A 23,473-nucleotide genomic window follows, 5' to 3' on the forward strand; every position below is an offset into this window, starting at 1 on the left:
AGTGCATTAGAACCATGCAACGCTGAAGAGGTTATGATATTCATTCACTCAACGCAAGGTTGTTAAGAACATGAGAACAAACTCCTCAAGGTCCCCTTGACTCAACAGCATATTTTTACATACAGCTAACTCCTCTTGGAGGCATGACTTTGACTATACAGAATGATTGTCCTAATCAAGGCAAGGGGCGAATGCACCCCTTGCCCACCTTCCCCAAATCAACGCCCATATTCTCTCCTCGCCGCGCACTCTCCCATGTCCTCCCTCTTTGTTAACCACTTATATTAGGCCCTACTCAAAAAGTAATAATAAATGCAGATCTACAAGCTCACAACGTCTTGCATCAATGCGTTGGGGCCTTGTAGGTTTGCTATTTTTGAAAAGTTTGGAATGCCCAAATAAAGCAGGGACACGAAGGGTGAAAGTGGTCAATTAGATTTTAAGTGATTTCTTCTATTACACACACACACACACACACACACAAACCCTGTGATCGTAAAGGAAATATACAGTAATATTTTTACAGTCACGCGCACACACACAGAAATCAACTGTAGCACAGACCGTTCACCACAGACACACGCAGACACACAAACACTACGGGCAGACAAGTTTGGACCACATACGACTGACTAGTTTGTTAACCCAACGTAGAAGGAAAAACTGCATGTTCAGAGCCGAGCAGTGCACAGCGCACAGACACAGCAGTCCGTTTTATCCATAATTATGTTGTGGAACACAATAATCAATCATCATCATACAGTAGTCCTACAAAGTTGCACTGTTGACTACTGCATTGTTCAAAGAGCAAGAGCTTCCAGTTTTCCAGGGCACAAGGCCTCCCAAACAAAGCATTCTGGTTGCTGGGCCAAATCCCTGGCCCCGAATCAAATAGGCTCTATGCATTAGCAGCCATATTGGAAAGAAATTGGGCCTCCTCCTTACTTCCTTCACAGGTCTTACCACTTATACTAATTAAGGCTGTTCTATTTAGTGTAGCACAGTGGTTCTCAAACTTTTCAATCCCCCGCAGGAACCATGAGGGTCCCTGTACCTCACTGGTGTAACAGTCTTTCCAGTTTCCAGTGAGCCAACATGCTGTTCGACCAGAATGGAGCACAACCTTAAATTGCATCATTGGTAACATCTGTTTATTACAGTAAACAAACAAAAAAACAAAAAAAATGAAGGCATATATTCAAAAGAACTCTAAGCAGAAGCGTCTCATCTTTTATCATCTTATCCGAGTAATGATGAAACAAACTACGTGATGCAGAAAAAGTGGTATCTACATGTAGCACAATTTATACTGCAATTCAGCCCTCCCCAGCCATTTCCCTCCTCTTTCTCTGCTACGCCCGAGTCGCTTCCTCTCCACGCGTTTCCCTCTACTTCTTAATCTATCCCCGGTGAGTGCTATTGTGGTCGTGATGTCAGATTCCTAAGGCAGTATCACAGTACAGTCCATAGAGAAAACAACAGCGGTACAGTATCACAATGGCCTGCCCAGAGCCATACACCTGACAAAGTTGGGACACTGACATAATGTTGGGACTTTTTTAGGCCTCTCCAGGTTTTTGAGCGTTCACTATCTAACATTCTGTCAGGAAGCAATGAGATCTGTATGCAACAAAGATCTACATGTCATCTGCATATTTCTGGACGCCCCATCGTCACTTGTGGACAAGCACAGCAACCTACTGTAGTACGTTAACACACTGGTTCCCCGGATATTTTAGCTCGAGACCTAAAAAGAGAAATGACGTCTCCCTGGGACCCAAATTAGTGAACAATATCTGATCTACAAGCTCACAGTACATCGCGATATGACGTGTTATGAGCTTGTAGATCTGCTAATCTATGGAAATTCGATGTTTTTAATTGAGATTTTTTTAGTTTATACTAATTTATTTTTTTGATATACCGTGATATATATTTTGTGTTTGGGAACCAGTGGGTTACATCCATAGAGTATTAAAAGGATAGAGACTGATCTGGCACGAAGCTCCGCCCCCCCCATGCTAATCTCATCTTCCTGGCTTGTCCTGCAAGCTTGGCGGGCTAAGGCACATGCCGTGGCGTGTACTGACTGTACTCACAACATCATGGGTCTGAATCAGGCTCATCATTCATGACCATATTGTCACAGGTCATGTTCACACTACTTTCTAGACACACTCGCCACTGTGTATAATCCAATAAAACAGAAATGGTTCTAAAAAATATGGTTACAAAATATATATATAATAATCCAAATTCCGACATTTCCTTGTTTGTGAAAAGCAGAACGTTAATTATGTACTGTATTCATATAATTACACTGGAGAGTGAATCAAAGACAAAAAGCTGCTTCTAGGGGCTTCCCCGATGGCTCACCTGGTAACACACATACATAAGGCGGAAAAATTATTTAGTAGTATTCTGGCGTGCAGATTTTATTGTTGTTTCATGTTAAAGTTTTGTCTTTGGTCACTTTGTGACACCTTTTCCATTCTGGCTTTAAATTCGGACATCCCCCTCTCTCACTCAAAAAAATATATCTTTGGAAAAAAAAGAAATAAAAAGTTGTGATCGGTGTCTGCACTTTGCGTTTACTTTCTGCAAAGTGACACGTTGCATGTTTGTTGCATACTGAGGCCTCTGGTAAAATCCAGTGGCACAACTCAAAGAGATATAGGGTTCTGGGTTCAGCCTTCTTATTATGGGCAGGTTCTGACACGGATGAGGCTTATTTTTTTTTCCTAATACAGATCACGCTGGCCTATGACGGCTCAGATACGTTAGCTCATTAGACGATAATGAGCTATATGATGTGGTCGAGTGGAACTCCTGGAATGAATGAGCTCCTGCTATATTACAGACTAACTAACTATTACAGCTAACTATTACCTAGCTGATGGCAACTCGTGGAACTACAGGAGGCTACACATGGAGTGTCAGAAGTGCTCCACATCTCTGTTTGGAATGATATTGTGGTTAGCAATCAACACAATGGTCCAATAGACAAGGTCAGATAGAAGTTATCATACAGAAATGGTCCAATACAATTATAGTACAACATCTATACAACAACTATACATTGTGCGTTTTTTTGTTTTTGTTTTTTTACTTTCTCTTTTTTGGGAGGAGGAGGGTTGGTGGTTGGTTGTATGTCTCCATATAATCATTGGTTTTCAAGAGGGGTTGGGGGACATGGTGCGGGGCGTCGGAACAGAGCCCTAGATCAGTGGTTCTCAACCTTTTCAGGCCTTGACCCCCCAAAATAATAACATTTGTACTGGGGACCCCCACTCTGACAAGCACTTGGAATTGTAAGAGTTCTCTTTTCTTTTCAAAATCTTTTTATTTAGATTTGAGGCATTACATTTAGTTTGACTCGGTTCCACAGATAAATATATTATTATATTATATTATCTGACAATTTGGCCAATGTTTGACCAGTTTTATTAGTATAGTTTGTTGTTTACTTTTGATACAGTAATGTTATTTTTTTCAATTTTTTTTTTTTTTTTAAAGCTCTTAAAAGTCCATAAAGTGTCACTTAACTGTCATCATGGGGACCCCTCACAAATCATGTGGGGTCCCCCCTGGGGGGTCTGGACCCACGGGTTGAGAACCACTGAGATACAGCAGACAAGAGATGGAGCATGTCTTCAGCAGCAGCTGTGTCAGCTCAAGCAGTGATTCTACGGCAGCTTGAAGAACCGACATCTCCAGAATGTCGACCATCTTTCTGCCCAGAACCTTCTATCTATGGCACTGGTTCAGAACAACTGGGAGAAGTACAGGGCAGGGTTTGAGATGCAGGGGTCATGGGTTAAGGTTTGAGTGGTCAGGGATAATGAGGAATGAACGGAGGAGGAGCGAGGGGGATACGGGATACGGATCCCAAAGGATATTTGGGATTTAGAATATGAAGAGACATCTAAGCCTAAGAAATGTCACCGTTGATGAGGCAATGATGAGGTTTTTCGGGGACTTATAGGGACACAGGTTTGTTGTAGGTTTGATGTAGGTATTTAAGGGATTCAGTGTGTGGAATGTTGTTAATGTTAGGATATGACTGTGGCCTCCATAACTATAGCAGGGTCTTCTATGTCAGCTTTACTTTGAACCATTCTTAGCTCCAACTGGGGTGGACTAGGCCTTCTACCAGGACCTGCTAACTCTGACAGGAACAAGAGAGAGAGAGAGAGGGGAGGGAAAGAATAGACAGGAGGGGACAGATCGGGAGAAAAGAGGCAGAGAAATATTAAGTTTCTTTCAGTTTTTATGCACATACAAATATTGGAACTCTGATTCAGGCCGTGAATTAAAGGTGCACGTTGCTGCGTGGGGCCGGTTATACTCCCAAACTTGGGAAACACAATGGGCCTGGTTCAGTAAGCTGGCCATAAATAACGTGTAAATAAAGTGACTAAAAGGAGGAGAGTATTTTCTCTAATCACCTAATCATGTCATGATGAATCTGGACGGCTGCCACGTGATCGTAAAAACACAAGCGCGTTCCCGAGAAGTGCGTTTGCGTTGTTACACATCCCATTTCACACCATGAAAGGCAACAGGAAATAGACCTCCCGCAAAATTCACTGACAGAAGAAGATGAATGAATGAACGTGGGAAGTTGCGTAAATTCATTTATGTTCAAAATATGGGCGTAAACAGCTCTGTGAATCAGGCCCAATGTTGCCAAACAGTGTTAATTTTGACAGAGAATTCCGATTTAGTCTGTTTGTCAAAGTGGCAATACTGTGGTGACAAATATGCCAAAAGCATTTGACATTGACACACTCGTGCATATAACCGATGGGAAGAAATAACCAAATCTTAAACCTAGTGATTTCAACATTTACAACATGGCTACATTTTTTCGTTCTTACCATGAGCATACGATATGGTCCTTTGAATAACATGGTGCATCACTGAAAATGTCTTCTCACAGGCCATCTGAAAGAGAGACACGAACAAACTGGAGTCAAGTCGCGTTATCTGCATTAATCCTTCTCAAAGCAGTCCTACTCACATTTTTTTACTTGAGTAAAAGTATCAATACCACAGTCTGGTATTCAGAATAAATTTTAGTAAAAGAGAGTTGGGCTCTTTGGGCTTATCAAGCTTGTTATCAAGAAATAGCGGCCCATGACGTCATCTTTAAACAATCAAGAAAGAAATCTAATAAAAGAAAGGTCAATTGCCTTCTGTCTGTTAGAAAAGTACTGTATTTGAAGGCCCTAGTAAAAGATGCTGGTTCTGTTCAGAATTTATTGTCGTCTCTCATCTTTCCACAAAATAATAGAAAATGCTCAATAGCGGGCTCGATAAGAACCTGGTTCAATAAGCCTGATCGATAAGGTGCTCATTATCAATAAAAAATTAACAAGCTCCATCCGTAGTGCTGATCGGTCCAGTGATCAACAAACTATACTATTAAAACTGGTAAAGAAATGGTGAAAATAGCAGATCTACAAGCTCACAATGCCTCGCAACATTTATCTGTGAACCGACTCAAACTAAATGTAATGCCACAACTCCTCAAGTGCTTCTCGGGGTGGTTGGTACCCATTTCAACTTATGATTATTTGAGAGGGTCCCCAGTTCAAATATTATTTCAGAGGGTCTCCAGTTCAATTATGATTACTTTGGGGAGAAAAGGTTGAGAATCACTAGATGGCTTGCCCCCTAGTTGCCACACCATAACAAAAACAAAAAAGAAAGAAAGAGGTGACCACCTTCTAGGACGGACATGCATGCACTGTGGTTTTCTGTGTGTGTGTGTGTGTGTGTGTGTGTGTGTGTGTGTGTGTGTGTGTGTGTGTGTGTGTGTGTGTGTGTGTGTGTGTGTGTGTGTGTGTGTGTGTGTGTGTGTGTGTGTGTGTGTGTGTGTGTGTGTGTGTGTGTGTGTGTGTGTGTGTGTGTGTGTGTGTGTGTGTGTACCTTTAGGTCATTGGGATAGTGGTGTGTCCATGCTAACAGCATAGCAGCAAACAAATCCCCGGTTCCTACAAACACAGCATCTACTTTGGGAACCTCCATGCGAACTCTCTGTGTTGTCCGGCTGCCATCTGGAAGGACTGAACAGTAACAGAAACCTTGTTATGTCCAAATCTGTCACATTTTCAGGAAATGGAAAAAAATAACCCGTGTTCCAATAGCCTGGGATCAATAACATTTTTGGGTTTCTGATCCGGTTGGAACCTACAATGAACTTACAATGACGTAAAGAACTTTATGTCATTGGGATCGGGATCGTTCAGAGATTTTCAATGCCTAATACTAGACTACTTTCAGGTCCGGTAAAGACCCTCCCCCGCCTACCTCTGATTGGCAGTAGGGAGAGGCTTTGCCCCTCCCTACTACTAGAGTAAGAAGTATTAGGCGCCCGCAGGGCGGAGCATTTTCGCCTTCTAATACAGCCTCCAAAACAACTCAGCCAGCCAACTCGCTAGCATAATGGTCTAATCACTAGACTATGTTCCAACAACCGCAGATATGATATATATAGTTTTAGACCGAGAGGGGCGCCGTCTCTAGCGAAAGTGAGCCACGGGAGACACAACTAGAGCCGACTCAGCCCTGTTCGAGTTGCAACCCCCCCCCCCCCCCAAGGCAATGCCAACAACAAGCAATATTTATTTCCCACCACGGAGTAACCTCGTGTCAGTGTCACCAGACTATCCACCTCGGTGGAAAGTCTGGTAACGACGGGGCAAAGACCGGCAGTGTCGGAAGGCGGGGTCTTTACCGGACCGGAAGTAGTATTGAATCACGCATCTTCAACTGGTGGTCTGTGTGGTGGACCACTGGTGGTCCGTGAAGGTATTGCATCATGTGGTCCCTGGCCATACATTTAGTAATGTAGGAAATTGAAGATTTGTTTTTATCGACCACTAGTTGAGACACTGCACTAAATGACCTGGTGATGTATGATGTCGTGACACGTCAATGTTGTCAGTTACTGGGAAGTGGGAGTCTCCACAGAGAAGAGTTACAATTTCAAGGGAAAGTGTACTGGATTGACTGGTTGAGTCACCATTATTAGGAAATGTGCCCTCGCATGCAATCGCATGTGTCTGCTTGCTCAAGAAATGTGTTGCAATGAATCAAACATGAGCTTAATATGGAAGGTTAAGAGAACAGAATAAGGGCAACTATGGGAAAGGAATAGATCAGTGCTTCTCAATCTATTTTTGAGCTCTGGACCACTAGCATATCTCAGTTAAATAATGACTGTTAAAGGTATTGTGACATTTAAAGAAAAGTTTTGTAATTTTGTTACAGTAGCAGAGAAGGTTAAGAGAACAGAATAAGGGCAACTATGGGAAAGGAATAGATCAGTGCTTCTCAATCTATTTAAACATTTTCAGTTACAGTAGCAGAGAATCAGTAGATTTTGTGGTCTGGGGTTTTAATTTTTTTGTAGCTTTTGCCTTTATTTTATGTTTTTTTATGGAGGGACAGTAGGCTGACAGGAAATGGGGAGAGAGATGGGGGGGGGGTGACATGCAGTAAAGGCGTCGGGATCGGGAGTCAAACCCGCGACACACTGCCAGACTGGATTACCAGCCAAGGTGCCTGGACCGCTGAGCCACAGCCCAGGCCAGGATTTCTGGCTCAAACAAGTGCTCTGATTTGCGTGTGGATTGTGAGGTAGAGTCCACAAATCCCATATATGACATTGGAATGTGCCAGCAGATGTCACTGTTTTCACTGTTTGCCTATTTTCATTGCAGTTCAAAAGGTTTCAGAACACACAAAGAAAATTCCAGACCACAGAAAATCCACTCAAGAAAAACAAAAAACAAAAATAAATGAAAATGTATGTCATGAAACCTTTAAGGGCTTGATTTAATTCACCTCAAATTAACACATTAACCCTTAACAGTCAATATTTCATTTCAAGCTTTTCCCCCCACCCAACACAAGAGTGGTCCCCCCAGGTTGATTCTTAGTCAGGCTGGTGGTCCCAGGTTCATAATCAGTTGAAAACCCCTGTCCTAGTTTTTAACATGTGGTTTAGTTTGGTTTGGAATAATGATATAATCATTTCGTTTGGTATAATAATGGTTTGGTATGATCCGTCTTTAATTCTAATCACACAGGCCAGTTTAGAACGAATACCAGGCTTTTCTCTGTGGTTGAAAGGCTGGTGACGTGAGGTTAATGTTCCAATGGATCAAATGTATTCATTATTCAGTCAGTTAAAACGTTTCATTGGTTATACCATTTATAAAACCCACACAAAGACTTAGCCACTTTCAACAATGACAGACATACCCATGCGTTGGCTTCCCAGTGAGACCAGGAAACGATCTCCCAGTCTGGAGGGGAGGTCAGAGGAGGTGATGACCACCGTGTCTGGACCCATAGCATGAAGCAGGTCCATCACCTTGGACACACACACACACACACACACACACACACACACACACACACACACACACACCCTCAGTCAGTTAATCTGAAGATTAGTCAGCCTGTCAACAGTAAAACTCAGTATCCAAAAAAACTGAAATAAAGTGGATAAGTGGATATTTTACCTCTACAGCATCTTTCTCCGTGCTAATGTTTTTTCCTGTCAATAACCTAACATTAATCAAAGAAACAAGCATCCTGTTAACAATACAATACACACAAAGCCAATAAAAGCAACAGACATTTATACAGGAAGAAATAGTTATGAACTAATTAATTCCTATTCCTCATGTGTTATGTAAGCTGTAAAATGTAAAACTAGCACTTGGTAGGGATTAGTTTTTTTCTTATGTGTAAAATGCTTTTCTGACAATTTATTTAGCCATAAAACAATTTGCCAGTGTTAGCTCTCAACCAGTTCTAGAAGCAGATGCAGGGCTGGCCCTGAATAACCTTTTAGCAATATTCTGTAGTTTGCCTAAACCACCACTAGGTGGAGCCACCTGACAGGAAAATCAACCTCAACTCACCCAACAGTAGTGATGCTGGGCAAGCCGATATGGCTGAGTATATACTGAATGTTACCTTGTGATATTATTGCATCCTAAAACCGGGCTATAACTGGTCTAAAAATGAAAGTTTTCATAGCGGTCTGGGCTTAGCTTACACGTTGATTAGCGGTTTTTTAAACGTCTATATATATCTGTTGATACGACCCTTTAAAACCGGGAAAGCAGCCATGTCTAGATTTTAGCGTTGGCTATTGAAAAAAAGCAAATAGCTTGTACACGCTCAACGTCAACAACTCAACTCAGCTTCAAACTGGTTAGGAGTGATGATGTCAGCAACTGGAACCACTTTGTTCTTGTAGACAGGATGGAGGTTCTGAGGAACATACTGGAGACAGAGAGAAGCACGGCTTAGACGCACACACACACACACACACACACACACACACACACACACACACACACACACAGTCGCAGATACACAACTGCAGCTCCAGTGAGTCATACAGAATGAATGAATCTGTTGGATCATCATAACAAGCCATCTGTCACAGAGACAATAGCCTTGAGCTTGCGCACACACACACACACACACACACACACACACACACACACACACACACACACACGCAGTAACTCACCATAGATCCATGATCTCCAAGGACGGGATCACACACTGAAACGACACAACAGTGAGTGTCACAGTGGGTTTTTTTAAATTATCAATGCTGTAAAGTAAAAGGACGCTATTCAAAAGTATCAAAGTACAGAAGTATCAAAATGTGATGAGAGTACCAAAAGCAGTGTTCAAAAATCATTTGAATATAGCAGATCTACAAGCTTGTGAGCTGTAATAATAATCAAAATCTACAAAGTAACTAGAAACTAAAGTTTTCAAATAAATGTAGTTGAGTAAAAACAATATTTGCCTCCGAGATGTAGTGGAGTGGAGTAGAAGTAAAAGTATTGGAAATTGGAAATATACAAGTAAAGTACAGATATCTTTAAATTGTACTTAAGTACAGTACTTAAGTAAATGTACTTAGTTACTTTACATGTGTCAGCTACTGTATTGTACTGTATTGTACAGATAAGTACCACAGCATTGTCAATCCTTTTTTTTTTTTTTAAGTTATTGAATTATTAAAGTTATTTCTTATATACCTTTGTATTATTTTTTATTCTAATCATGTATTCTATTCTAAATGACAGTACCATAAAACTACTCCAGGATAGAGTCCTGACATCAATGACAAGCCAGAAGCCACAGTTCTCTCACAACCAATGCTCAGTGTCACTTAATTGTAGCCTTGAGTTGCACTTGAGTCTTCAGACAGCTTTCTTGATGAAGTAAATCAAAAGTCTCATGTAGCCTGGGCCGGCCGAGCGGTCCAAGCACCTAGGCTGGTAATGCAGAATGAGAGTGCGTTGCGGGTTCAAGTCCCGATCCTGACGACCTTTACTGCGTGTGTGTCCCCCCTCCATCTCTCTCCCCCTTTCCTTTCAAACTACTACAAATCTAAAAAAAGAAATCTCATGTAGATGAAGACAGAAGAGTTAAATATGGCTCACCATAAACCAGGTTGGGGTTAGCTCTCTTCAACTCCTGAACAATGTCCACCACCATCTCCAGGAAGGACGTGTCCCTGGTGTACCCTTAATATAACACACCACATATAATCATTGTTTAACATTCATCAGAATACTGTAATCTACTACTACTAGCTGTCATCCATTCAGAAGACTCTTTCAGGGCCCAGACGGTTAGCTCAAAGTGGTTAAGGTGCATAGGCTCTGATGTAGCCTGACAACAACAAAAAACATGAACATAACCGATCTACAAGCTCACAATGCGCCCCATCGCGATGCATTGTGTGCTTGTAGATAGCATCGATGCATATAGGGTTTGAAGGTAATGTATGTTTTGTAATAATAATAATAATAATCTACTAGTACAATGTAATACATGTAGTGGAGTAAAAGTACAATATTTGGAGTAGAAATAAAAGTATTGGAAACTCAAGTAAAATTCGAAATTTAATTGAAGTACTGCCTGTTAGAAAATAATCATCATAGTGTTGTTTGCATGAACCATGTTACCTGTTAGGACGTAATCATAGTGGTGTACGTTGTTCAGTTTGATTCCCTCATAGAGAACATGGAGCTCGTCTGCCGTCAACACCTGCCCCTTCCAATGAGAGTAGCCTGGAGAGTAGAGGAGAGGATGGTGTGAGGAGGACTGATGCAAGCAGCCCCAATTGGTTTTCCTCCATCAGGAGGGTTGGCTGGCATCTCCCTTAGGGATAAAGGTTTGGGGAGAAGCCCACTATCATCCGTTGAGGGACTCGAGTGTAGAGCCAGCTGCTCTTTTGCATAGAAAGGAGTCAGCTGGTGGTTTCTGCCATCTATTAAGGATGAGGATGCCTCCTGGTCAGTTCCCCAGGGAGGTTTTCCAGTGATGTCCAGCTGGGAGAAGACCATAGGGCAGACAGAGGACCAGGTGGGGGGGATTATACAGTACCACACTGGCCTGGGAATGCCTCAGGATCCCCCAGAGTCATTGATTGATTGCTTGATTGAAATATTTATTAACAGTTTGTAGAATTACAGTACATTTCAAGCACAAACTCAATACAAAGACTGTTAACTGTGAGTGGACGACCCAATTAAGCATTACACTTGTTTACAAGAGGGTCCACCATGTTCAATTCATCAAAACATTTAGAGACGTACAAATAGACACTTCTATATAGACAAAGAACAGAACAGGAATTCATCATAAAAGGTAAAAAGGGAGATAATAAACATATACAGTGGGGGGGGAAAGGGGGTGGGGGGAGATTCAGATTTTACGGGGGCCAGTTTCAAGGGAGTCAAGGGATTCATTACTCTTAACGTTAAAACTAGCATGGTGGTGTCCTTTCGCTCCAGGAAGATTTATGACAACATCATTCACCTCCATAGAGTTGATTATCTATGGATAATAACATTGGGGGCTGTATTTTGCGTGTCTTAAGAACCAGGTCTTATTCCCTAACTTGAGTAAACTAAAGACCTGGAGGCGTGATCAATGCCATTTGGCTATTCTGAGTGGCCAAAGAGCATTGATCACGCCTCCAGGTCTTTAGTTTACTTAAGACACTCAAAATACAGCCCTGGGTCTCATAAGAATTGTGGTCCAAAAACGAACAAACTGTCCCGGCGCTATATTGTCAGGGAGGTGGCTCTGTATAGTTTAGCGGTGGTAACCTTATCGGTTTCTTTCTCGCCTTATTTGATCATTCATATCCATACCAAACCGACGTGTCCGTTTGTTTCTTTTTGGAACACAGTTATGTGATATTTTAAGTCATGAAGCTTAGTTCTAATGCTAGCTAACATTATAGCCCAGCATCTGTTCCTGTGCCTTGCTGTACCAACAAACAGCAAAAGTGTCTGAAGTAGAAAAACATAGTGAGCTGCTGTCAGACACCACGTCAGGAGCTGCTTAATTGTGCTGTCTTACAACGGTGTTGCTCATCAAAGGCAGAACGTCTACAAGCTCACAATGTGCCGTGGCGGGTGACCCGTCGTGAGCTTGTAGATCTGTTATGTTCAGCGAACGACATAGTCGTACAACAAAATCTAAACCAGGCTTAATGTACAGCCGAGAGGGTTGAGGTGACAGATACATGCTGAAACAACAAACACTCAGCAGCGACCACAAAGGCATTGGTTTAATCACTGACACTGTCAGGATGATAAAATTCAAGCGGAGCACTGCGAAGTGGCTGTCATTACCTACACTGCCAGTCTGCCAAGGTGGCCTTTAACCAGGCACTAATCGCCCAGTTGATCGAGGTGATCCGCTGTGATCTATGTTGAAGTTAATTGTATTACTCCAATCTGATGGTTTTCTTCCTCTGTTCAAATAATGCACTTACTGCATAGTTATGGCCCACCACACAGGTTTTCAGCCATGCCTTTTGCCACGTCTGTCTATGCAAATGTTTGTTTGTCTGTTTTTTTCCAGAGCTTTCCCATCAAAATCGTGACATGCCCGGTCTTCGCTTTCGCACTAAAGCACTAGGTTGTGGCTGCATGGAGTCAGCAAAATGACACATTTACATTCCTGACTGGATGTTAGCAGAGAGCCTCACTGACAGTTTAATAAGCTGCTGGTTCTGAACTAATGCACATAAATCAAATGGAAGACATAACATGAGTACATACGTACATGCATAAGACATACTGTATGTATACGCACACCTGAACTATACATGCAGATCACCCAGCATGGGTGTGTTGAGTTGGAGAGGTTTATGTGGCTTGTCATTCTACAACTATGCTATATTATGTCTGTCACACATGTGCTGCTCACATGTTGTTGTGAGGTTGTTGTTGTTGTGAGAACTGAGCAGGTATGTGTTTGCACACTTTTGCATGCATGTTATATCAAACGTATGTGTGTGTGTGTGTGTGTGTGTGTGTGTGTGTGTGTGTGTGTGTGTGTGTGTGTGTGTGTGTGTGTGTGTGTGTGCAGTGTGTGTGTGTGTGTGTGTGTGTGTGTGTTTTGATATGTGACATGGTTGCTGCAGGCTGACGATATCGCAGCTCCAGGTGAGTCACAGGCAGGTCACATGGTGTGGTGCTGGTTGCTAAGCAACAAGCCAGCAAAAAGCCAGAGGGCCCAAAAAAAGAGAGCAGTTGTGTGTGTTCACTTGTGTTCACGTGTGTGTGTGTGTGTGTGTGTGTGGTTCTGTCGTCATCATTTGCTGCTGTCGCAATTCCCAGTCTGCTACATCTCACTGCTCTGACCTCCCTCTGTCTTGTACATTCTCTCAAAGATGATATATTATGCGTCAGTCAGTCAAAGCGCAGTGTGCCATATGCATGTAGCTAGAGCTGCGTGTTGATACGTCATCATTTATTGTCCCTCTGTTAAGCCATTAACCCACAGCTTTCTGAAAAAGCTATGTTTCTATGTCAGTCGTTCTTCGATTTTTCAATAGCTAAAGCATGACATGATGCGAACACCAAAAGGGGTTCCCGCCCAAAATGGGTTAAGACCTGAGGCCGATGCTACAAAATGTCAATTATTTTTCATGTCAAGGACAACTACAACTATGTGGAACCCCAGCTCGATATACTTTGGGGTTTTTAACTCAAAAGATTTGTTACAAATGTTCACTTTTATAAAAAACATCATCGTCATCATCATCAGTGTGGATTATCAAATGACACGCCACCTTCCATCAACGGGTGAACCAATAACGTTTGACATCGTCACTGGTGCATATACTGTACGTAGAATCAAAGCACGTGGCTTCCATGTTAGAGAGCATGTTATTGGATTTGTCAGTTTATCACCTCTCGTCAGAGTCGTCACAGATATTTTGGAGAAATTAACAGAAACACTCTGTGGGGCTTAAAGATTTATTACAACGATCAAGAATTTTACCCTAACCCGGTGTCAATTGCCTTTAAACTGTAATCCTGGGCACTACTCTCCCTCTGCCAACCTGGGGAGAGCCCCAAACTGAGCTCATGCTTCCTTTAATGCATGAGGAGTGAGCAGGCCGCTTATTATCAGCTGATAAGGGGGAGTTTCCCCGGTATTTCATGGGGGTCCGTGGACAAATACATATTAATTTGGGGGTCCTCGACCCACTGCCCTACACTATAACTTGGCTTAAAGTAGCTCAGAAGTAAAAACATAATTTTCAAACCCAACATCACCAATGTCAACAGTAAACACTGCTGAGAAACAGACTGGGCAGTTAAGAAATTACATGATAACAACTATTGCAGTCTCTAATGGCATGATGGACCCCACTGACAAAACAACCTGTTGAATAACAAGAAATGACTCAAGTCATTATACCGTATATCAGCTTGCATTCCATTCTCTTGCATATTGTACTTTAGTAATCTCCCATTGGCTTAGACTCAGGCCAGCCAATCATGTAAATCTCATCACTACATCGCTACTAGACCACGTGACTAGTCAGACTAGACTAGAAAGTCTGATTACTTTCTCAGCTCTGCAAGCTGATAGCAATCATAGTCTAATGGTATAGCTGAACTTACTAACCTGAAACCAGTTTAGAAACGGCTCTGTACAAACAACCGCACGTTAAATATAGACCTTGACCCTGTCGGCATAAAAACAAGTTCAACAGATGTAAAGAACACTTTATTTTAGATTTGGGCAGGGTCTACAGAGCATCCATTATTCACTCACTCACTCACTCACTCACACACTCACACACTCTTTTTTCTGCCGACCTCACGCCAACAGCTCGGTGCGGCAGTTCTTGTATTCTGTATTTAGTTTTACTGAGAATAAGGTTAGAAATAGGTTTAGGGCATAGTTTTACTGGGGTTACGTTTAGGAATAGGGTTAGGTTTAGGCATCGTTTTACTGAGATTGAGGTTAGGAATAAGGTTAGGTTTAACCGTTTAAGCATAATTTACTTAGATTACTATAGGAATACGGATTTACACACAGCGAAAGAAGGAATTTGTAAACGCCATATCTGCAGTTTGAACTGAGAACATTAGCCGTTTCAACATGGCCAGGGATTTATTCACATGCTGTCACACGCACGTGGAAATGAATTGGTATAAATAACTTACATTTTGAGAATGTCCTCAAGTGGTGGACAAATATACGGTCTATTATGAAATGATACTAAGAAAGAGCATCACCTGCACCAACACATAGGTTTAACCGTTTAAGCATAATTTACTTAGAGAACTTTAGGAATACCAGGCCGCGCTGTTCCGCTGTATGCCCAGGGCGAGTTGGTAAAGGGGCGAGCAGTCTCGTATTCGAGCCAGCTGGCATCAGCTGACCAGCAGCTTGGTGGGAATCAGTTGAGCATTATCTGAGGAGGCAGGCAAGGAGAGGATGTCTATTGACTGCCATCATGACCTGAACTGATGCTGGCTGTTCTATCAAATCTAGACTGTGTAGCATGTGTCGCTCCTCAGCGACTCAAAGGTGGATTGGATTGAACAAACAAATCTAAAGTCAGTACTCTTAAAGTAGGTCGGGAGTGGCTTATTGTCGGTATTAGCCGGTAACACGCGGTCTGTCCCCGTTCCCACCTCCCACACACACACACACACAGTCACACACAATCAAAAACCTTTACCGAGAGACATACATTAAAATAGCTCCTACAAATGTATAAGATGCACCAAAACATGACTGACAATCAGACTACGGTACATCAACTCATTCAATCTCATCATGACTTTGACAAGATACTCTATGAGAGAAATGACTCCGACATTGCACGCACGCACGCACACACACACGTCTTCAGTTTGAAGTGCACATTCGCTTAGTCTCACCTGTATGGTTGGAGAACTGGACAGAGTTGATGGAGTCCACCTCAAACCCCAACACCTGGAGACATAGTCATGAGTTTTAGTTACAGTATTATACAGTACATGTACACAACGCATTACAACTGTGCCATTAGCAACATAACATAACAATTCTAGAGCAGTATAATGCAGAATTAATTCTGCATTACACTGCTCTCTAGAATTGATTCATTGTTTGTTGTCATTTTTATTTGCGAGTCAGAGCCATAACTGAGAATACGATTCACCTTCAATTTATTTTAAAGCAAGATAATTTTATTGATTTATAATGATTGATATTTTATTCATCTTTTCCTAGTTTTCTTAACTTGTATAGTTAATGTCAAGTTAGCACAGTCTGCAGGGCATGGCACACCAACATTTCACTACTTTTTATCAGAGAGTGACATGTGAAACTGTCTTTATGACCCTCTCAAACATAAATTACTTGACAATATGTCTGAAAGCATGCGGTGTCGGATTTCATTACATTTAGTACCACACGCTGAGATAAAGACTCAATTACCCCGGCCTGTAACATATTCAGGGGGAAGAAAGAATCTGCTGATGCTCTTATATAATGTTTCCTACGGGGACATTTATACAATATCTAATTATTATCCATAATTATGAATTAACCACATAACTATCATAACCCAGCTGACAGTGTTGCTGTACAATGGAGCGGTAATTGTTCCTTTTAACTTTTTTCATGCCGAGGTTTGTCCAAGCTTACCCCGGCAAAACATTGTGATGCATGCAGTTGTTACTTTTATTGTATTGTGTTGTGTCAATGTTTTGGAACTGAAGTGTAGTGCACATCAAAACTTTGTGCAGGTTTTTAAGCAAAATGCTGCCTAAGCCCTTGTCAACAAATATGAAAGGAACAAGTGACACACTACCTGTTGAAAGGATCTCATGAGATAGGCTTGTATACATTATTGTTGGCTAGCCTAAACATCCATGGTTTTAAAGTTAAATATATATATTATTTTCTATTAATTACCAGTGACGGCTCCAGAAAAATGTGACTGGGGGTGCTATTTAGAGGGGGGGGGGAGGGGCTATTGAATCTTGGTTTACATAGAAGGGTAACAGGTACGGTCGCCCCTTTTCCATCTCGCCCCACTACTCTACCTAGCTGTAAATAACAAACATAATTCATGTTGGTGATTATATAAAAGGTATTATCATATTCATTTATCATTGTTAAGTTCACTCTGTATATCCGAGGGCATAATAGCATGATGATGCCATTACAAAACATGGGCTACATGGAATAAATGTGTGTATAAAGATCGACTACTATACAATCAAATAAATCTGTATCTAAATAATAATTCTAACAATGTCTGAATGTCTGTCTGTCTGAATGTCACTGACAGCGCGTTATCTCATCATTAACTGCACGAATCACTCCCACTTTTCACACAGGCATGGACCATAATTATATGGAGGTCTTAACGGAGCCCTTTTCCCCATTTGACACATTAATGATTAATAATGAATTAACCTCGCACCTCCGTCCCTTAGCGACACCTGCATCACAGGCCACCGTTATCACCGTTACCCCACTGGCATGCTTCCTCTAGCTACCGCTGCAACACAACAAAATGTGCCCTATACAATTTGGCGCCGCGCGTGTGTGTGTGTCTCCTAATAGACAGCACAGCCGTTGTGGTCTATCTCCGACCGAGCCACACCATTAGCACACATCTCTCCATGGCAAAAAAAAACTGAACGCTCCCAGAATCCAGCTAGGCTACATTTTACCGATGTATTTCACTGTACAAATATTGTTTTTACATCACTCCAACCCCCTCAGGCCAGGAGGCGGTGTGTGTGTGTGTGTGTGTGTGTGTGTGTGTGTGTGTGTGTGTGTGTGTGTGTGTGTGTGTGTGTGTGTGTGTGTGTGTGCGCGCGCGGACGGACGGAAAACACTCAGCAACACGTTAAATTTCTACTTCTACTAAAGAAAGAGCCAGCGATGGAGCCATAAGTCCATATCCATACATTCGGGGACATAAATTGCGCACAATACTTAAATATGACGCCAGCAGGCTGCTACATCGTCCTAGCTGTTGTGTGCTAAGCTACATCATCAACATGACCAGGGTTGCCACATTGACTGAGAGGGAAACAAGCAACCAGGTCTATGAAAATGTTAACAGGCCAGATAAAGTCAGAAAATCCGAAAATACATGTAGAATAAGCAACAATATTGCTGACTGTCAAACATCATTTTCATGTCATGGACCACTAATATTCTATATATATATATATATATATTTGCTGTTCATATATTCAGAACGGGTAAGGACTAGTACAAGATAATGTCAGATTTCAGAGAGGGAGGAAAATACAAAATTAGCTGTTAACTACATTTAAACATTTTGCATGAAGCCTTGATTATTTTGTTTACTTTTTGTTGGAACGTATGCTTTGTTTTAACACCAGCAAGTGTTAGGCTTAACACATAAAGTCATAATATATGTATAAGTATACTGCACTGAAAGTCTACAACTTGACCACTTTCCAAATCCTTGATAAGACTTATGACCATAATGTACAAGGTCATATTGTAAATGTAGGAGGATTATGTTACAATAATGTATATTATTGATTTTGGGGTCATATTTTATTTTATACATTTACTATATTGGCAGTGTTTTGATTTAAGAACAGCAAATTCTTTGTTTACCTGTGATTAGAATCAGAGTAATACATTAATTCAATACATTATGTTTCCACAAGTACTACTAACAATTTAACAAATATTTCAATGACATGTTGATGGTGTTTGGAACATGTCTGACTGCATTCTACAGTGAAAACTGTAGTAGTCTATAAAGAAGTGTGAAGTGAGGGGCGCTCTTATCATACATCCCATTCCATGCTCAGCCAATCAAATCATCACAAAATGTCATTCACTTTTGGGTTTTGGCCCTCACTTTTATCTTCAATATGCACTTTACTCAGCCAATAAAATCATCGCTGTAGGGTGATCAGCCAAGATGTTTGTGTTCACACAAACACAAAGCTGGGCATAGGAGGGCCCCTCAAAAATATATAATAGACAATAATCCTTATTACTTTCGTGAGTACCGTTTTCGGCTGAGTATGTCGGTGACACCCTCAGCCAATCAGGGCGTTGCGTGCGTGCGTACGCTCGTGACTGGCTCGGGCCAATCAGGGATTGTGAATTGTCGCCGACACGCTCGGCCAATCGGGAATTTGCTGATTTGTCAGATGTTTCAATAACTTGATTGGGGTCTGCTTATAGCGCAGTAGTTGACGGTGGAGAGCCGGGGCACAAACAGAACGGTCAAGGAATGCGCATAAATTGATCGCTCTGCTCACGCACAAGTAGGCCATTCATGGCCAACTTGTGTGCAAAGCGCAAGTTAGCAGCTCGACAGAGTGCATTTCTAGTTTAATTCTGCACTAGGCAAATCGACATTCCTATCCAGTGTCCACTCAGTTTCTATAGATCCTACTTCTATGGAAGCTGCTGTCTCCATATTCAGTGATGTCATTCAGAGGAATCCTGTGGCAGCCAATCAGAGCCCAGGCTCCTCACTCTTCCTCGTGCAGCAGTGTTGAGTGTACTGAATGCAGCGGGCTCCCCTACCCAACAGCGTATTCCCTCTCCACATTTCTGACAGAAAGCTCCTCATCCCTCACAGCATGTGAGAGGAGTGCCACCACACCAGCCACACACTCACCAACACCACTATCGTCATCATCATCATATCAGTACTAATCTAAATGACACAAACATCCCCAATAACTCTTGTGCACTCCTACGTATACTATAAGCCAAATAGAAGTGTTCCGTCTTCAGCCTATGTTGACTGGTAAATTGTAAAAGACATCAGCCACTGTCACTAATTTACTGGCCAATTAATAGGATATCCAAATGCTTGCTTGCTTGCCACCTGCCAAAGTAGACAAGCAGGCCGACCAGCAAAAGACAATGTACCTGCATTTGGTCAGTGGTTTATGTTCATTTTCACCATTTTTTGAATGGATGAATTGAATGGTACTGTAAGCATAAATCTAGACACACTTTCTACACAACTCAACAACAATTTGACCATAAGAGAAAGAGAGAGATGGGATATTAATTCTAGCAATGTAAAACATCCTAAATATGAAAACGAGGGCATGTTCTTTAAGGCTATCAGTGAGCCACCCCCAGTACACGACATCACTGACTGGTAAGTGTCATTAAAGTTGTGCCAGTTAAAGCTGTTGTTAACCTCAGCAAGCTGCTGAGTAAGTAGTATCTCTAAGTAGTATAGAGTAACAATCTTGAGACTTACAGTCTAAAAAGACTTGAATAGCCCTTACGATTGACTGCCAATGGTGGGACAAATAAGGCCATAACACTGTTAAACTGTCAGAAAATGTGAAGGAGGACATAGCAATCATAATCATACTGTAGGTCATCAATATTTTGGCACCTGACATGACACCTACATCAGTCATCAATCATCTTCACGATTATCTAATGACATTGTCAGACTTGTGGCAAACTATTGCCGTCGACTGTCAACTCCATGGTAAACATAATTGACATAGACAATTAGACAACCACATTCATCACCATGCCAGCTCCAAGTCCATGTGTCCTTTAGAACCCTAGCTGCTTGTCTGTCTGTCAAGTAACAACGTGTCCAATGCCATAGCAGCATGCTGAACACTGATATAGAGACCATGCAGTGGTTCTCAACCTGTGGGTCAGGACCTCCCGTGGGGGGGCTTTTTAAGTATTTTTAATACCTAAAATGTACTGCATCAAACAAACGATCTGTTCAACTTCTTACATTCCAAGTGCTTATCAGGGTTCAAGTTCAAATGTGATCATTTTGGGGGGGGGGGGTCGCGAATGACCCCTGCCTGGTCAATAATGAAATGAATCCGCCTTGCTAATCTGGCATCAGGGCTACTCATGGCCACATTCATCACCGTTTGATTGCATGGTGGCGACAGTGTGCAATTCAAGTCTGGGTTAAAAACATAAATAAAAACCCTTTTTGAGACTAGATAGAGCACCAATGGAGTAGGTACAGTATAAAACAGTGAGTCGTGTGTACAAATGGAACCAAACGGATCCGTAACATGTGTACACTGTACACTCTCAAGTCAAGAGTGTTATTATACCATTATATTATCATGTGCCATGATGGCATGGAACATAATATAAAAGGCCTATATGGCTATAATTTACACACTCTAATGCCATCCTGTGCCATGGGTGGCTATTACTTCTTACCTGTAAAGGGAACGAGGCGCTCTTGTTGCCCACATATCCTCTGACTACATGGCTCTGGATGGACAGAACACGACATTCCATGGCGACTCTCTCTCAGCCAGCCGAGGATGAGGAGCGACGCAGATGATGACGATCCGTTATTATTTCAATATGAAACCACCAAGCTAGGACAGCCACAGATCAACCATGAGATCACTAACAACAACAACGCTGATACTAGCTAGATGTGGCTAGCTGACCAGACCACCAGCTGTTGTCCCCCCGCTGCTGACTGTCACGATGGCTGTGTGTGATGTGTGTGTGTGCGTGCGTGCGTGCGTGCGTACGTGCGTGTATGTGTTGCACAGGCGATCAAGAATCAAACAATTAAGAGGATGATGTTATGGATGCAAAAAAATGCTTCAAAAAGGTTATAAATAACCCGGAAAATTGTGTCACGGTTGAATATATAGCCCCCCGTTTGAGGTCAGTTAGTTTAGGACCACCATTATTATAGGACTCAGTCCAAGGACAGATCAGAGAAACGCGCGCACACCCACACGCACTGACGACAGACGAGAGACAGCAGACGATACGAACACACATCGGCTATTCTACACAGGCACTCTGTTCGACCACCTAACAGTGTTGCCAGATTGTGTGAGAGAAATACGCAACCAGGTCTGTGAAAACCTCTAAGGTGAAAACAAGCCCAAAATAAGCGACTACTAGTATGAGAACTTTTAACAGATCTGCTATTTAAAAAAAATCTTTGGAAAAAGTAGAAAATATTAAATATTTTTTGAAACATTTTAACAACACAATGGGTCCCGTCTCGGTAAGGAAACTGTTTGAGAACCACAACAAGCCACTAAGCCACAAATACACTACACTACACTTACTGTAAGAAACAAGCTGAAAAAACGCAACCCTCAACTACAACAAGCGACCAATATGAGAACCCATCGGCAAATAAAGGAGAAACAGCGCCCTCTTTTCCTTTGAATTTGATGCGAGTCAACAGTCTGTCGCGACCATGCAGTGACTTAACACAGTGACTCGCATCAAGAGCAAATTAAAGGAACAAAAGGCTGTTTTTCCTTTATGTTTTGCCGATGGGTTCTCAGATTGGAGACTTACAAGCGGCTTTACAGCAAAAAACAAGCTGTCACTTATAATAAACTGATATGGCAACTCTGCCACCTAAACCACTTGACGTCACCATGTCGTCGCCGCAGCTGGAATTGTGAATGACACCCATGATGATGACAGCCCTCTTCTTCTCGTGACTGACTGATTACATTTAATTTAATTGTGTATTCAATTCAGACAATGTCATCCCTCTACGTAGTTAATATGCAACATATAGCGAGCAAACAGTTTGTATTGTAATATTATATACACACATTATATGGTATGTATGATTATAGATGATCCGCATCACCCCGTGTTAGTGTACTGAACCATTTTAATCTAAAAATAAACAAATAAACAAACATTTACCTTGTTTACACCATAGACCAGTGGTTTTCAATATCTTTCATATCATATCTTTCATATCAAGGACCATCCATCATTTATATTTGGCATTAAAGATCCACATTTAGCCCTACAGAATATTTTCTAAGTGTTGGATAAGATTTTTTTATCAACACAATTCCGTCAATGCTGTATTGACATGGTAGGATCAGCTACAATTCTTCTATATTCTCTAATTGTATAAACGTATTCATTAAATTAAGTAATGCAGATGTTTAACAATACTTTACTCGTCCATTTGGTTTCATTTTATAATCTCATCAGTTACAGCTGCATGATGACCACGACCATCTGGAACCCCCTCAAGGACCACTGGTTCCTGGTCCCCAGAGCACTGCCATAGACTATTATTTGTATGCGTTGTTCTAGCATGTTATAATTTAAAACTACTCTAGTTATT

General features: G+C 41.7%; 1 protein-coding gene across 1 annotated transcript in view; it reads right to left on the reverse strand.

Annotated features, from left to right (window-relative positions):
• pdxkb (pyridoxal (pyridoxine, vitamin B6) kinase b) overlaps positions 1-22,096 on the reverse strand; it is a 23,119-nt gene extending 1,023 nt beyond the window's left edge. Inside the window, exons 1-11 of the mRNA XM_080782829.1 lie at positions 21,556-22,096; positions 16,263-16,317; positions 11,022-11,126; positions 10,494-10,577; positions 9,563-9,597; positions 9,224-9,309; positions 8,538-8,583; positions 8,275-8,386; positions 5,935-6,071; positions 4,881-4,947; positions 1-4,168 (exon numbers count right to left, since the gene is read on the reverse strand). The exon at positions 1-4,168 is cut by the window's left edge and continues 1,023 nt beyond it. Of these exons, the coding sequence (XP_080638955.1) occupies positions 4,053-4,168; positions 4,881-4,947; positions 5,935-6,071; positions 8,275-8,386; positions 8,538-8,583; positions 9,224-9,309; positions 9,563-9,597; positions 10,494-10,577; positions 11,022-11,126; positions 16,263-16,317; positions 21,556-21,636 (924 nt within the window). The 5' untranslated portion in view covers positions 21,637-22,096 and the 3' untranslated portion in view covers positions 1-4,052. The remainder of the gene's footprint in view (positions 4,169-4,880; positions 4,948-5,934; positions 6,072-8,274; positions 8,387-8,537; positions 8,584-9,223; positions 9,310-9,562; positions 9,598-10,493; positions 10,578-11,021; positions 11,127-16,262; positions 16,318-21,555) is intronic.
• Positions 22,097-23,473: the final 1,377 nt, after the last annotated feature.

The sequence above is a fragment of the Protomyctophum bolini genome (genome assembly GCF_963924005.1).
Source record: "Protomyctophum bolini genome assembly, chromosome: 14".
Classification (NCBI taxonomy): domain Eukaryota; kingdom Metazoa; phylum Chordata; class Actinopteri; order Myctophiformes; family Myctophidae; genus Protomyctophum; species Protomyctophum bolini.